General features: G+C 34.3%; 1 protein-coding gene across 1 annotated transcript in view; it reads right to left on the bottom strand.

Moving 5' to 3' along the window:
• THSD7A (thrombospondin type 1 domain containing 7A) overlaps nt 1–15,929 on the bottom strand; it is a 481,161-nt gene that overhangs the window by 65,895 nt on the left and 399,337 nt on the right. Inside the window, exons 12-13 of the mRNA XM_002818197.5 lie at nt 8,820–9,014; nt 7,652–7,915 (exon numbers count right to left, since the gene is read on the bottom strand). Of these exons, the coding sequence (XP_002818243.3) occupies nt 7,652–7,915; nt 8,820–9,014 (459 nt within the window). The remainder of the gene's footprint in view (nt 1–7,651; nt 7,916–8,819; nt 9,015–15,929) is intronic.

Genomic DNA, 15,929 nt, shown 5'->3' with positions numbered 1-15,929 from the left:
TCCAGAAAGTCCTCTGTAATATCATTCACAAGCATACTAGGCAAAGAGAGAAAACATGGAAAAGTCAATACAAATCACTGTATTTAAAAATTAATGTTAAAGAGATATTTTATATTAATAAGGCATTAGACAAACTATTCTGAACTATTTAACTGTTACTACAATTGGAAGACAAATGAACACAATTAAAGTGGCCTACAAAAACTGTATGTTAGCTTTCTGAATGCCAGTATGATGTCCATATGGCAGTACCAAGGCCTGGTAATTTTAGAGCCATTGGATCATGATTCTTAGAGCACAAAGAAAAGTGTGCCCGGCACTTAAATATAATATTGTATTTTGTTTGACAATCCAGCAGTAAATAAACCTACAACTCTCTTATTTCTCTAGATGAACTGAAAAAGACTTTTTTCTTCCTTAATATTTTGACAGATATATTTTAATATTTTGGCTGATATATTGATTTATGTTCTCTGCAATTTTAATAATTTTCTTCAAGCACAAAAAGCCTTAGAGTAAAACAATAAAAACTATTGAGCTGTAAAATGTGGAATCATTTTGTTAATTAAAGTTCAATTAATATGGAATTCCTTCAGCAAAAATATGACTATTTTCAAAGGACAAATCTGAATTGGGCTTTGATTTTTTAATAGTGTTCAGCACCAATTTTCCATTAAGACTTAATACTCAACGCGTTACATAGAGTAATAAAACTTGATAAAGAAACAATGTAAGTATATTAGAATGTTTTACAGGTATACCTTATTTTATTGGGCTTTGCTTTATTTTGCTTTGCAGATCGTGCATTTTTTACAAATTGAAGCTTTATGACAATCTTGCATTGAGCAAATCTATCGGTGCCATTTTTCCCAACAGCATGTGTTCACTTTGTGTCTCTGTGTCACATTTTGGTAATCCTTGCAATATTTCAAACTTTTTCATTATTATTATGTCTGTTATGCTCTGTAATCAGTGATCTTTGTTGTTACTATTGTAATTGTTTGGGGGTGCCAAGTTGCGAATGCAAAGAAAAACTTCTTGAAGGAAATTGAAAGTACTACTCCAGTGAACACACAAATAATAAGAAAGTACTAGAGTGTTAGTGTTGTGTGCAGAAAGTTTTAGTGGTCTAGATAGAATACCAAACCAGTCAGAACATTCCCTTAAACCAAAGCCTAATTGAGCAAGAGCCTATCTTCAGCTCTATGCAGGCTGAGCAAGGTGAGGAAGCTACATAAAACACGTTGCAAGCTAGAAGAGGTTGGTTTGGATTTAAGGAAAGAAGCTGTCTATAACATAAAAGCGCAAAGTAAAGCAGCAAGTGCTGACATAGAAGCTGCAGCAAGTTATCTCAAATATCTAGCTAAGGTAATAGATTAAGATGACTACACTAAGCAACCGATTTTTCAATGCAGATGAAACAGCCTTCTGTTGGAAGAAAACAACATCTAGGATTTTCATAGCTAGAGAGGAAAAGTCAATGGCTGGTTTCAAAGTTTCAAGGGACAGGTTGACTCTTTTGTTAGGTGTTAATGCAGTTGGTGACTTTAAGTTGAAGCCAATGCCCATTTACCATTCTGAAAATACTAGAGCCCTTAAGAATCAAGCTAAATCTACTCTGCTTGTGCTCAATAATGAAACAACAAAGCCTGGATGATACTGCATCTGTTTATAGCATGGTTTACTGAATATTTTAAGCCCACTGCTGAGACCTACTGCTCAGAAAAAAAGATTTATTTCAAAATATTAGTGCTTATTGACAATGCATGTAGTCATCTAAGAGCTCTGATGGAGATGTACAAGGAGATGAATGTTGTTTGCATGCCTGCTAACACAATATCTATTCTGCAGCACATGGGCCAAAGAGTAATTTTGACTTACAAGTCTTATTATTTAAGAAATTCATTTTGTAAGACTATACTTGCCATAGTTATTCCTCCAATGGATCCAGGCAAAGTATATTGAAAACCTCTGGAAAGGATTCACCAACCTAGATGCCATTAAGAACATTCATGATTCATGGAAGGAGGTCATAATATCTACCTTAACAGGAGTTTGAATGAAGTTGGTTCTCATGTATGACTTTGAGGGGGTTCAAGACTTCAGTGGAGAAAGTAATTGCAGATGTGGTAGAAACAGCAAGAGAACTAGAATTAGAAGAGGAGTCTGAGGATGTGACTGGATTGCTGCAATCTCATGATAAAACTTGAAGAGATGAGGAATTGCTTCTCATGGGTGAGCAAAGAAAGTGTTTCTTAAGATGGAATCTGCTCCAGGTGAAGATGCTGTGACAATTGTTGAAATGACAACAAAGGATTTAGAATATTACATAAATGTAGTTGACAAAGCAGTAGTAGGGTTTGAGAGGATATACTCCAGTTTTGAAAGAAGTTCAATGATGGGTAAAATGCTATCAAACAACATTGCATGCAACAGATAACTCTTTAGTGAATGAAAAAGTCAATGGATGCAGCAAAATTCATTACTGTCTTATTTTAAGAAATTGCCACAGTCACCCCAAACTATAGAAACCACTGCAACTCCAGTAGGTTGTAACTCTTTATCTGGAAAAAAATCATTCTCTCCAGCTTTTTATTCATCCATTTATTCTACAAATTTTGTGGAGCACCTACTGTTCTAGGTACTTAGGATACACCAGTGAATAAAATAGTCTAAGATATCCTCATCAATGTCTATTCTTGAATGGGAGATAAAGAATAAACAAGAAACATAATAAGTAAGTAAATTATATGGTATGTTATAAGATGATACACCCTTTAGAAATGTAAAATGTAAAGCAGGATAAAGGGATTTGGGAGCACTGGATCAAGCTGAGGGGTGGCACAATACCATTCCACCCTTTCCATTTAAATAGAAATCTTGTATACATGTACCTTGCATAAGGTGGGCTACCTCTAAGATTGTTTAAAATATGGAGATTAAATGATATAATAAAAAAGTTCCAGATATTCTGCCCTTTGTTTTGTAACATTTTGAAGATGATTAACTTGAGAAGTACCTAGTACTGTGTGGTTAGGCTCTCAATAAATTTCTAATAAATTAATTATCAAGTTGTTGCTATCCTCTCTTATTTCCTTGAGAGGATAGCAACAATTTTAAATCACTCGAAAATCAAATTACACATTTTTTATTCATCACAAGATTCCTCTAAGATATTGGTTGATGAAAGCATCATCCTCAGCAAACTAACACAGGAACAGAAAACCAAACGCCGCATGTACTCACTCATAAGTGGGAGTTGAACAATGAGAACACATGGACAGAAGGGAGGGGGAACATCACACGCTGGGGCCTGTCGGCAGGGGTGGGGGGCTAGGGAGGGAAAGCATTAGAAGAAATACCTAATGTAGACGATAGGTTGATGGGTGCAGCAAACCACCATGGCATATGTATACCTGTGTAACAAACCTGTACTTTCTGCACGTTTCCCAGAACTTAAAGTATAATTTTAAAAAAAGCATAAAAAACTGCTAAAAAAAATTGTTGCTATACTGACACCTTCCAAGATTTCATACCAAGAGTAAATATACAAAATTTGTATTATATTTTTACTGCAGACATACCATAAATGTTTATATAACATCATTTGTGCAGTTACTATATTTAATACATGCATCAGGATGGATGAACTTTTATGTGGCTCCCAAAGTATACTGTAATATCTGATTTTGGCAATGCAGTTATATCACTTTTCAGCACAGAGCCTATTATTACACGCAAGTTCAAAAATAACAGAATTCTGCCTCAAGTTTAAGAAACTTAAAAAAAAAGTGACCTAGTGGGAAACAGTCTAAAATAATATAATTAAGCCGGTGAAAGTCAAACTGGTTTATGAATATAATAACTGGTAATATGATCCACAGATAGACAACAATGATTAAACAGAAATACCCCAAGGACACTATCGAATAGGGGATTATTGTCATTGCACTGCACACACATGGGGATCAATTTTGTCTTTAAACTGAAAGCAGGAAGATACTTTTTTCTCCAGAGCCACTTAATAACCATCCATCTAGAAAGCTGATTTGGCTGGAAGAGAGCAGTTGTCGTAGAGATTATAATTAGGGGATGACTGGGATAGAGTGGCAAAGTCATAACATTCCACAAACACCAGAATTTGCAGAACATATTTAAGGAAAGCAGGAATTCCCAAAGCAATCAGGCATTGGAGACTCAATTTCTCAAGAATTTACTTTGAGTAATTATGTTAGTAAACACTAAAATATCAATTGGACATTCCATCAGATACCAGATTGAGATAGGAATGATGCGGGACATGCAGAAGAACTAAGCTAGAACCATTCACTTCATTAAGGATCTTTCTGAGATCCTTTCGGAATCCCCATGAAGTCAATGTCATCATGGATTCATCATTTTTCTATAAGTGCCTTTCTCTAGAATACAGTACTGCATTCTTCATGCTGTGAGTTGACAATACTAAAATAAAAAATGTATACTGCCTTTGGCCAATTTCAATTATTTTTGTTCTTTTACTTTTTTGAAGTGATCAAACATTTCTGTGAGAGTCACAGAATATTTTAAAAGATTTTTCTAAATATAAGATTGACTGAAGTGGCTTGCTGATGCTCTCATGCATCTAATTAACAAATCAAGGCAAGAGTGAGAAAATATAAATGTTATTCTGGAAGTTCACAGGTAATGTTAAACAATTATTTTAGTGATTCACTATGCATAACAAGCTAAAATGTGAGCAAACGCTTATGTGCTGCATTCCAAAATAAACACACTTTTAAAGTGATCTTCAATTTTATATTTTAATGGCTAATGGTTTTCTACATTATCACCTCAAAGTAGAAAGGGAATTTACATTTTTCTTGGTATCTAATTTATAACACTTGTGTTATTTGATATAGAGAATAAAATATTCAATTACTCTTTGAGATGTTTCTCAAAGTACACCGATTATAAATATTAAGTTCCCTTTACTTTTATAGTTATTGTTCTCAAGGCATGTAATAATCTTCAACTCAGCAATGCATGCATATTAACCTGAAACATACTTATATATGTAGAGCTTCAATATTGTGGAGTCTTTGGAGTTCACATCATTAGACTTTTTTTGTTTTTACCTTAAATATACACAATAAAATTTATTTTTTAATAAAAAGGATCTGGAGATTGATTGCCCAACAACGTGAATGTACTTAACACTACTGAACAATACACTTAAAGATAGTTAAGATGGTAATATTATACATATTTATGGGGTACCTGTGATATTACAGAGTACATACATACTCCTGTAATGATCAAATCAGGATAGCTGAGATGACCCATCACCTCAAACATTTATCATTTCTTTGCATATCACTAGACTTCAATACAATAGAATCTATGTGATAAGGTAACAACAAAAGGACAAGAGTTTTAGAAACTTCTTTGTGGGAAGAACTTAAACAAATTTACAAGAAAAAACCCCATCCAAAAGTGGGCAAAGGATATGAACAGGCAGTTCTCAAAAGATGACATTTATGTGGCTAACAAATATATGAAAAAAAGCTCATCATCACTGGTCATTAGAGAAATGCAAATCAAAACCACAGTGAGACACCACCTCACACCAGTTAGAATGGCGATCATTAAAAAGTCAGGAAACAACAGATGCTGGCAAGGATGTGGAGAAATAGGAATGTGTTTACACTGTTGGTGGGAGTGTAAATTAGTTCAACCATTATGGAAGACAGTGTGGCAATTCCTCAAGGATCTGGAACCAGAAATACCATTGGACCCAGCAATCCCATTACTGGGTATATACCCGAAGGATTATAAATCATTCTACTATAAAGATACATGCACACATATGTTTACTGTGGCACTGCTCACAATAGCAAAGACTTGGAACCAACCCAAATGCTCATCAATGATGTACTGGATAAAGAAAATGTGGCACATATACACCATAAAATGGATGAAGCTGGAAACCGTCATGCCCAGCAAACTAACACAAGAACAGAAAACCAAACTCTGCATGTTCTCACTCAAAGGTGAAGGTTGAACAATAAGAACACATGGGCACAGGGAGGGGAACATCACACACTAGGGTCTGTCAGGGGATGGGGGCAGGGGAGGGATAGCATTAGGAGAAATACCTAATGTAGATGACGGGTTGATGGGTGCAGCAAACCACCATGGCACGTGTATACCTATGTTGCAAACCTGCACATTCTGTACATGTATCCCAGAACTTAAAGTAAAACAAAAAAAAGAGAGGGGGCACAGTTTTCTGCTGTGTGTGTGTGCGTGTGTGTGTATATATATATGTATATAAACTATATATATAATGAAACTATATATATAAACTATATATAAACTATATATATAAAACTATCATTATATATAACTATTTTATATATATATAAAATGCTGTATAATGAAACTATATATGTATGCATATAATGAAACTATATATGTATATATATAATGAAACTATATATGTATATAATGAAACTATATATGTATATATATAATGAAACTATATATGTGTATATATAATGAAACTATATATATATATAAAAAATGAAACTTCTTTGTAGGGAGATGTTTAAGAGATTTCAATAAATATGTCACCATGACACCTTGATGGTTTATAAATATGAGATGGTTTTTATTAGCGTTGTTTTCTGAACCATATAATAAAACTGGAGCAGCACCATTCCAATAGCAGGATTTATTAATATTTCAGCAAGGTTGCGGGATAACTGCCATGTATCATGTTCCTAGCAATTTAACTCATCCTTTCTTGGCCACTTCTATCAAGTAAGTAAGAGATCATCATCTGGTGTTGCAAGTATGTGATATTTATGTTGCAGGCTGCCCCACTGTAAACTTCTTTCATTCCATTATAAAAAGACAAATGTATTAAAATAAAAGAATACCAGAGAAAATTGCTTAATACTGCCTATATTAAGATTAAATATATTCTGGTCAAAGATGGCACCATTCACAACCTTTTGGCAACACAATTATAATCACTGCATTTTTACTTTCTTTTTTGGTTTAGAAAATAAAAGTCGGCACAGTTTCCTAGGAGTATGCACATTTTTCTTTTTTTGTTGTTTGTTTGTTTTGTGTGTGTGTGTGTGTGTCAGTCTAAATTCAATAGAGAATAAACATTTGAGTTTTCACCAGTTACTAGTTGTCATCTTCTCTGCTGCTTAATGACATTTTGTGCATATTGCAAATCTTGCCAGTTTAGCTGTTAAAAGTCTGTTTAAATCTCAAACTGATTCAAATCTTATTTCCTTCTTACTCCCTTCCTGTGCAAAGACTTGTTGGGGATTATTGGGTGTGTTTAATGTACAGGCTCTTGATAAGCTCTGGGGGACCGTTCTCACACCAGTCTTGCCTACCCTTTGTAAGATTTGGGCCCCATTAGGCTTCCTGTCATTATCTTTGGGACTTAAGTTGCCAACTTCTGGACAATGAGGCAATGCCTTTGAACGTCCTGTTACATATAAATGATACATGTACAGTGTGGTGCTTCAGAGTTTAATTTAGAATATACTTCTGTAAACCTTCACTTCACTTCCATTCCACTATGATGCATGTGCATTTTCCCTCCACACTCCCGAAGATAGCAAATATATAACAATAAAGATTGAATTACCATGGCTGTTACATCTAGATGTTTCCACAAGCCTGCCATTTTGATCATAGCATGCCATTGCTTGGTAACGATATCCTTGTCCGCATTCCTTGATGTCTCCTTGTACTTTCATTCCCAGCAACACTTCCACTTTTCCCTCTGGTAAAATACAGTCTGACCAGTTCCCCACAGGCTGTGCATTATATTTGTCACAAGGACAATACTGAGTCTCAATCAGGGGATACAAATGGGAATTTTTACATTTTTCCTTCTTTTTACTTTTTCCTGTGGAAGAGAAACAATCAGACAATTTAAGTTGGAAAATACCATCATTAATTTCACACATCCCTAAATTTTCTGCTTTCCTAATTTCTTTTTCTTCATTTTTAACCATATTTAACAGTAGCCTATAAATCAATGCTATTTTCTCATTCCATTGTGTTTTCTACATAGGCTCTTGTTGGTATTGGGTGCTTTGCATAGTAAAATTTGTATTATTTTTTCAGAACACTCTTTTTCACATACTTTTAATTATACTACAGATAAGTACATATATTTACCTCTCACCTTCATAGGCTGTGTTATATAGTTTTCGACAGTCTTCATTATATAGGTGGTTCATTTTTTAACTTAAATTCTGAATAGTCTACTAGCACCAATATTTTTAGGTGCTTTTGCCATTGGCAATATTTCAAATGCACCAAGCTTTAGTTCAGAATGATGGCTTCTAATCTTGCTCATTATATTCATGCTTTTAGTCATTACTATGGTTTAAAATACAATTTTCAGATACAGAATTAATGCTATGTTCCCCCTTCTAGGTGAGAAAGGATAATCTGAAGCTCTGACAGTGAGAATGGGTTAATAAAGTAGCAACTTTTTTTCTTGTTCCCCAAAAACTTTGCTCCAAGCACTTTACAGTCTGTAGGCAGTCCACTAAAAGATCATGTCTACACCAGAAAATAATCCACTGCATATTATATAGGGAGTCAGAGTTCAATTTTCAAGGCTTCCTTCTCTTTTTACTAAAAGTACATAATGCTTTTATCACTACCAACTGAATTTAAAATATACATCTAAATCCATTGGTATATTATTTTTCAAACACATTGTCAGAACTCTCTGTCTGACTTGTATTGTGTTCCTCTACTTCGACGTGTACTGGCTTTGGCATCCCAATTATTCTTACCAACAAGAGTGCGCTTTCTGGTCCTAACTGCACCACAGTCTCCATTGCATGAAGAAAACTTGGACCAGCCGGTCAATTGACAGTCATCCTGGCAGGGGATCTGGCAGGACTGGGTAAGGGCTGGCACAGGGCCTGCATACTGTAGGCACTCATGGATTCCAGCCTGTCCTCCATCTTGCTTGCGACAAGTAATGGCTAAAAGAAAAGCATAAAGCTGTTACAACAAATTCAAACGTCTAATTACTCTATAATTTAGAAGCTAACATAATGTTTGGTTAAGCAGTCAGAGAAAGCCTCCCGTAATTCCTTACTTACAGTAGAAATCTTACAGGAGTGTTTCTAATAATCACAGTAGCCATTAAATTGGTTATTTTTTTAAATAACACATAACGCTGAGTGATTTTTGTGGCACAGAAAAGTGGACACATATGCACACTTAGCATTTACGTTTTAATTATATGTATTCAGGGTTTCAATTCATGTTACATGTAGGTTATATTTAGAAATAAATGTGTAAGAATGTAAGACAAATCATACATGGGTTCTGATAATAGCTTATGTTGAGCATAGGGTGTTTGGAGAGGGACTGGAAGATGCTAGGTATATCTAATATTGTTTTATATCAGTGGACACCCTAGAATTCCTATATAGAAGTGTTTTAGTTGCAGAAAGCTGGTTGGTAGGTTGGAGTTTGGAGTCAGGAAGGTGTGCTTATAGAACTTATCTTGAAACTGCATTGGCATGGGAAGTATGTTCATTGTATTACATTTCAAGTTTATTAGGAAGGGTTGGAATCATTAATGGATAGGCAATGTCAAAGTCCTCCATCTCCTCTTTCTACAAGTTCTTCACATGCACAAACATCAACCTTGCACTTAAAAATGTTCAATAATCTTCATTTATTATGTTAAAATTTGTAGTTCTAAAATTACATATAAATTAAAAAAATCAAAGTTTAAATTCATAGAAATTATTTCTCTTATATTGTTCTACTGACTTAAAATAAGAAATAATATTTTTACCTATTGAACATATATATATACGAGTGCTTTATGGTAACAAGTCTTAAAGAAAAAGAGCGAGTATGTTTAAAGCTCACTTTCTCCCTACGCCATTTCCTTCCCATTGGTTTTAAAAACAACTCACTTATTAATTGAGGAAGCAGATGAAACCTTTAAACCTTGGTCCTAAAGTTGTCTTCATTGAATTATCTTAAATGGCCTCATTCAGATGGATTTACATGGCTTTTTCAGGTTTATTGTCTAGGCTGAAACTGCCGCTGATCTCTGCCCTGTTCAGATTCCATCACCATGAAATCAAGGTGAAGGAGCCTGACGTTTTTGACCTTAAATTACAGTGAGGGCATAGAGGGCCTCAGGTTAGACAACACAGTCTGGATCTATGTACTAAAACTTATTGCCTAGGAGTGCAGGGCTTTGTAATAGAGTGTGTAAATGGACATAACTGGCAATTTTAGCAGGGCAAGATTTTCTCTGTGTAGTTGAACACAACTTAATGCAACTGCTTCAGGTCTAACATAAAAGGCCCTTCTAAATTGTTCAATTGTGGATGCACTTCCCTATTTCTTAGCTTTAGATGTGCTTTTCATTTAGTACACATGACTTGACTTTGGAAGGGCCAGTTTGTAAGAAAAGAACAGGGGCCCCTAAATTTTTAAAAATATGAAAATCCCGGTAGGGTGAACAGTGTTGGCCTTGATGAAGGTTAGATGACAGAAAAAAATAAAAAACATTAAGTGTCTCAAAGAGAATCTACCCCCCTGAGGGAGGACACATCTAGTACTCTCTTTATTGCAGCAGTCTAAGATGGTGGTTCTCATGTCTGGCTGCAGATTATGATCCCCTGGATAACCTTTGGAAAATACCTATGCCCTTACTAAACTCTAACGCTCTGATTTCCCTGGTTGAGGTTGGGGTCCTGGGATTTAGGATACTTTTTAAGCTTTCTGATGATTTAATTATCCAAGCTATATGAGAACTACTGCTCTAGTAGGTAATATATTTTCACCTGCATCAGAAACACCTAGAATGCTATTAAACATGAAGATCCCTGGACCCAAAAAGAGTTCCATAATCTGGACCAATCCAGATAATGAGATATCTGCTATGGGGTCAGGAATATGCATTTTTTTCAATATGCTCAGGTGATCCTTATGCAGATTCAAGTTTGAGACCCACTAGCTTGAGTATTCGAGGTACAGGAAGGGTTTTGGCAAACATATATGGCTAAGATAGAAAATCCTTTGGTACCTAATCAGCCTGGTACTATGCCAAGCTTTGAGAAACAATGGCTGAACATTGTATGAACTAAAAGAGCTCTAAGCTTGGAGATCAAAGGAAGGGCATGATAGAAATTTGTACAGGAAATAGATAAAAAAGAACATCCATATAGTTTAGAAGAACATCATCTGTAACACAGTGTAGGAGAAATCCTCACGATGCAGGGTATAAATGAGCTGCTATGATTTTGAAGTTCTTTCTACACCTGCCATTTGGAAGCAGGATTGACCCTTTTAGATACTCTAAACTTAGTAAGTGCCAATGGTTCATGGGCAAAGTTGCCCCAAGGATGCTAGAAAGTTGATAAAGAGAAAGATATTAAACTTTTTACTAATCAGGACATGAAAGAGCCTCAAGAATGATATATCTGGAAAATAAGACATCTGATCATATGAGAATCGTAAGCTGTGAAGAGGGTTTCACTGTTTGTAACTAAAAGAAAATTAAAAATTACCAAACTAAATTTGGGTTATTTGAAATGAGACTACTTTTACCTACTCATTCCATTTAGCTCTTTGAAACAGACTTCAGTATAAATCTTTTGAGAAATTAGATGAAACTGACTTAGGTTCTCTCTTAAGGGTCTTTCTTACAAATTTTGTTTCAGAATTGCTCCAACCATTATCCTGTTATGTGACACCAAAAAGAAAAACAAAATAAAATAACACTACTACCAATACAATTCCAGAAACAATTTATTTTGTGTAGATCTATACTATTCACATAAACTGGAATCCCTTTTCCCCATATACCTGCGCTAAATAAAATTTTAAGTACTCTAGCTAGTTGAAAAGAAAAAAATTTTGTAAAATTCCCATAGCTATTCTCACTCTGCACTTTTCACCCCTTATCTGAGATTTTAGACAGTGTACTTTTGGAATAAATTACTCATACAATGTTATCCAAACAAGTAGCAACAGCACAATCTGTACAATATACTGAAAATTTATCCTACATCTCAACTTGTTTGTACTCTGACTTAGAGGAAACACAATTCAAACACAGAAATGCAATCTGAAACGAACTTCCTGACACTAGGGCGGGGAAAATATAAATGTTTGGAAAGGAAACCATCTGGTCTCTCAACTTTATAGATCTTAAAAATCATTTCTAAAACACTGAAAACAGGGTGATTTGAACAGTAGAAAAGATGGATCATACTAAGAGCACAGTTTCTTAGCACACCAGAAAACTACATATACCCAGACAATTGTATCTGTATTTACAGGTGAAGCATGTATATGTCATATCTAATGATTACACAAGTTCTCCTTTGAGCTGAAGCATTGTTAGCAAAATGGGAAAAAGTCATGTTACCCTACAGATAATTCACCATGAAAGCTTCTCAGTGAGATCAGCAAAAATCAAAATGATTATTTTAAAGTAAAATTCCATATTTAACTCTGTTGATTATATCCATTTACTTCATTTATTTATTGTATTTATATAAAGCACAGCAATTTTTATTTAAGTGATATAGGACAGGCTGCTCCTGGCAGGCTGAAAGCATGGGAAGAATCAATATGACTGATTTGTGGGTTACATATGAATCAAGTTAAACAAGCTTAACCCATCAATATTGGGAAAATGCTGTAAAGATAAATAAGAGAAGTTTCTTCAACAAATACATGCTATGAAAAAGGGAGCTGTAACTGTTGTTATATTAAAAGTGATCTAAGAAATACACAAACCAAATGCAACGTGGAGACCTTTTGGAACCTCAGTTTGAACAAACTATGCATAAACATTTTTGAGACAATGGAGAAAAATTATTAGGTAAAAATATTAGATAGTTTGAAAGAATTGCTAATTTTGTTTTATGTAATAATAATGCTGTTGTTATGTTAAAAATGCTCAAGTATTTATGGATGATATATATCTTACTTGGAAGTTGCTTTAAAATACTCCAGTAAAATTCTTTTTAAGTGTATGGACAGACGACCAAGAATAGCAACATGTTAAAAACTGCTGAAGCTGAGTAAATGATGACTACATTGCTAGTACTCATTATATTAATCCCTCTACTTTTGTGTATCTTTGAAACTTCCCATAAGTTTAAATTAAAAAGATTAGTAAGTTGAATAAGTAAAGTTAATTCTAGAATGTTTTCACGTAAATTGAGTTTCAAGCTATGTTTTAAAGAGAAAAATAATAAAGGTTCGTGGACTAAAAGGGAATAGATAACACTGGCTGAGCTAAGAGGACATGGATATCTGTGTTATGCATACATGAATGCATAAATGGAAGGCTACTGATGCAGCTCTGAGGCAGATCAAATGGAATTCTGAGTGTAATTGCTCATCTTCATTTTTGAAGAGGAATGAAATTTCCTTATTATTCAGGTTTCACAAGAAGAAGGTGTTCTATTGCTCAGTGAATTACCCTTCAGTGTGTAAGGCCATGCACTCATTTTGTTTGAATAATCAGAATGAAATAAATTGCCTGACCCAAAATGAGCACATACAAGTTCATTACAGGAAACAGAATAGGATCAATGCCTAAGTGCAGTGAAAGCTGTTGGATTATATGTAGCAAATGGTTCAAAGAGCTGTGTGACCTTATTTATTAAACTGAACAGTATTAAGAAGGTTTATACCACTACACTAGTGTCTTGGTAGCATTAGAGACAGAACATGATCAGCTCATTGAGTAATTAGATGAGTGATTTTTTCCTATGGTTTTATGAAAAAAATGGCAATAGCGAGAATGAATCATGTAGAAATGAAGAAGAAAAAGCTTAATGTGAGTGTGAGCTAGTTACCAAGAGACCTAATTGTGCTTAGAAATAAGATCAAACCTATAAATAATCCAAGAGGGCTCCAGTTGTTTACTAGGTAGATATAATGATCCTGGTCTTTCTCTGTGTAAAAGAGATTTTCACTGACAAGTTTGCCAAATTATAGTTCCTAATTACAATTTGCGAGTGTAGCCCTGGCACAATGGAAAGAAATGTACCTTCATTTTTTATTGATCCTAAATAATTACCAATGATCCCCCAGTCTCACTGATGCTTATAATATATGTGAGAATACTAGGATGAGAACTTACTAGGAAATAATAATCAGTTCCCAGTGGAGTAGCTGAGACTGAGGTTGGCTAAGATCCCCAGTTGGGATCTGGGAAGGGTTAACTACATCACAATACATGGAGCATCCAAGGACAATCACAGACCCAGCACGGTGCCAAGCTTATTTTATGAGCTACTATTTAAAAAATGGCAAATGTTAATAAGCATTTTATGACAGATCTCCCAGAGAGATATAAAACGAAACCCAAAACCCCAAATTAACGAGGATTCTAATATTCATAGGAGGTTAAATATTTTAAAATATAAATAATTCTAGAAGTTTTAAATAACGGTATACATAACTGAAGAGTATAAAACCTGGGTAATAATAAATGTATTGGCCAAAAAAGAGATTAAAAATTATGTCTGTATAAAATTTCTTTAAAACAAGCTCCTTCTCTTTTTCCTACCTAGTTCTTTTTCCACTTCTTTTTCTTTCTATTGCAGAACTCTCTTTTGACAATTAACAGACAAACGTGCCCTGCCAGGATAAATTGGCCCAGATACTATGAGCCTAACCTCTCAATAATGCCTCTAAAATGTAACCTTTAAAAAAAGAACAAAGTGGGTCAGAGTTTTCAGCAAAGGGTGAAGCAAGGCCCATCAACATAGATTAAACCATGTAACTTAAGCATATTTGTTCACAAAAAATAAGAGCATAAAATATAGTTAAATTATTATATTGCACATTACACATTTAGATTTAAGTTTTTAATAGGGGAGAATTAGAACTTTCTTTTTCTTTTTAAGGACTCTACTTTTGTAATCTTTTTAAACCAATAAGTGACACAGGGTGAGGACTCCTAGGGCCAGGAGGACCTCTCCTATGTGAGGTATATTACTGAAGTATTTTTCTTTTTTGTGGTCTAGATTCAAGAATGCATCCAAATTATGTTGGCTTCCATCTAAAGAGACTGATGTCAGATTTTAGTGACCAGTGACATTACAGCAGATGTTCCTTGGCAGGCAAGAAAACAGAGGGGCTGTTAGATTAGGCTAGACAGGGTAGACCCTAGAAAATATTAACTCTAGTTCCATCTAATCTACAGCAAGTACACTTGGCATGATTATCAACATGAAGATTGAGCAAGAGCAAATTTGCTGTCATTTATGTGATATGTCTACCTTGAATCTTTGCAACTTTTAAAAATTCTACTCTTGGTAGAAACATGTCACAAAGTAATAAACACTGGAATGATACACATTGAAGAAGTAGTTATTGACATTGCTTCTTAGGGCAATTGTAAAGGAAAGAATAAACAAAGCATCCAAAATTGACATTATGGTCACATATTTCTAATGCAAATTTAATGGCAATTCTATCCATAGTTATTATGGCTAGGTTTCAATTATATAGCCGCTGACCCATAATTTAGCCTTCTAAATACCATCTGAACTGTATAAATATGAACAGAGAGAAAAGACAGTGGAGTTTATAGTTCTATTCAAAGTTTATACACTAGTGACTTGAATAGTATGAAGAAAATATAAGCTGTCTATTCACTTAAAAGTTAAAATGAAATATGGCCATATTTCATGTTATTTGCATTTCTCTTTTATTGACAATTTTATAGGGAAGATGCCTATTTCAAAGATCCTCTAAAATTTCCATATGAGATTTAAGAATAATTCAAGTTTTAAAGTTGCCAAATCATGTCAATGTCTTCTTTAAAAATTTCTCTTTTTCCTCCCTCTTTTTAGTTCTTATGCCATTATACAAAATTTCCTGGAATATAACATTCT

Source organism: Pongo abelii, chromosome 6 (genome assembly GCF_028885655.2).
Source record: "Pongo abelii isolate AG06213 chromosome 6, NHGRI_mPonAbe1-v2.0_pri, whole genome shotgun sequence".
NCBI classification, from domain to species: domain Eukaryota; kingdom Metazoa; phylum Chordata; class Mammalia; order Primates; family Hominidae; genus Pongo; species Pongo abelii.
Note: the sequence above shows the minus strand (reverse complement) of the source record. Positions and strands in the feature narration are given on the sequence as shown.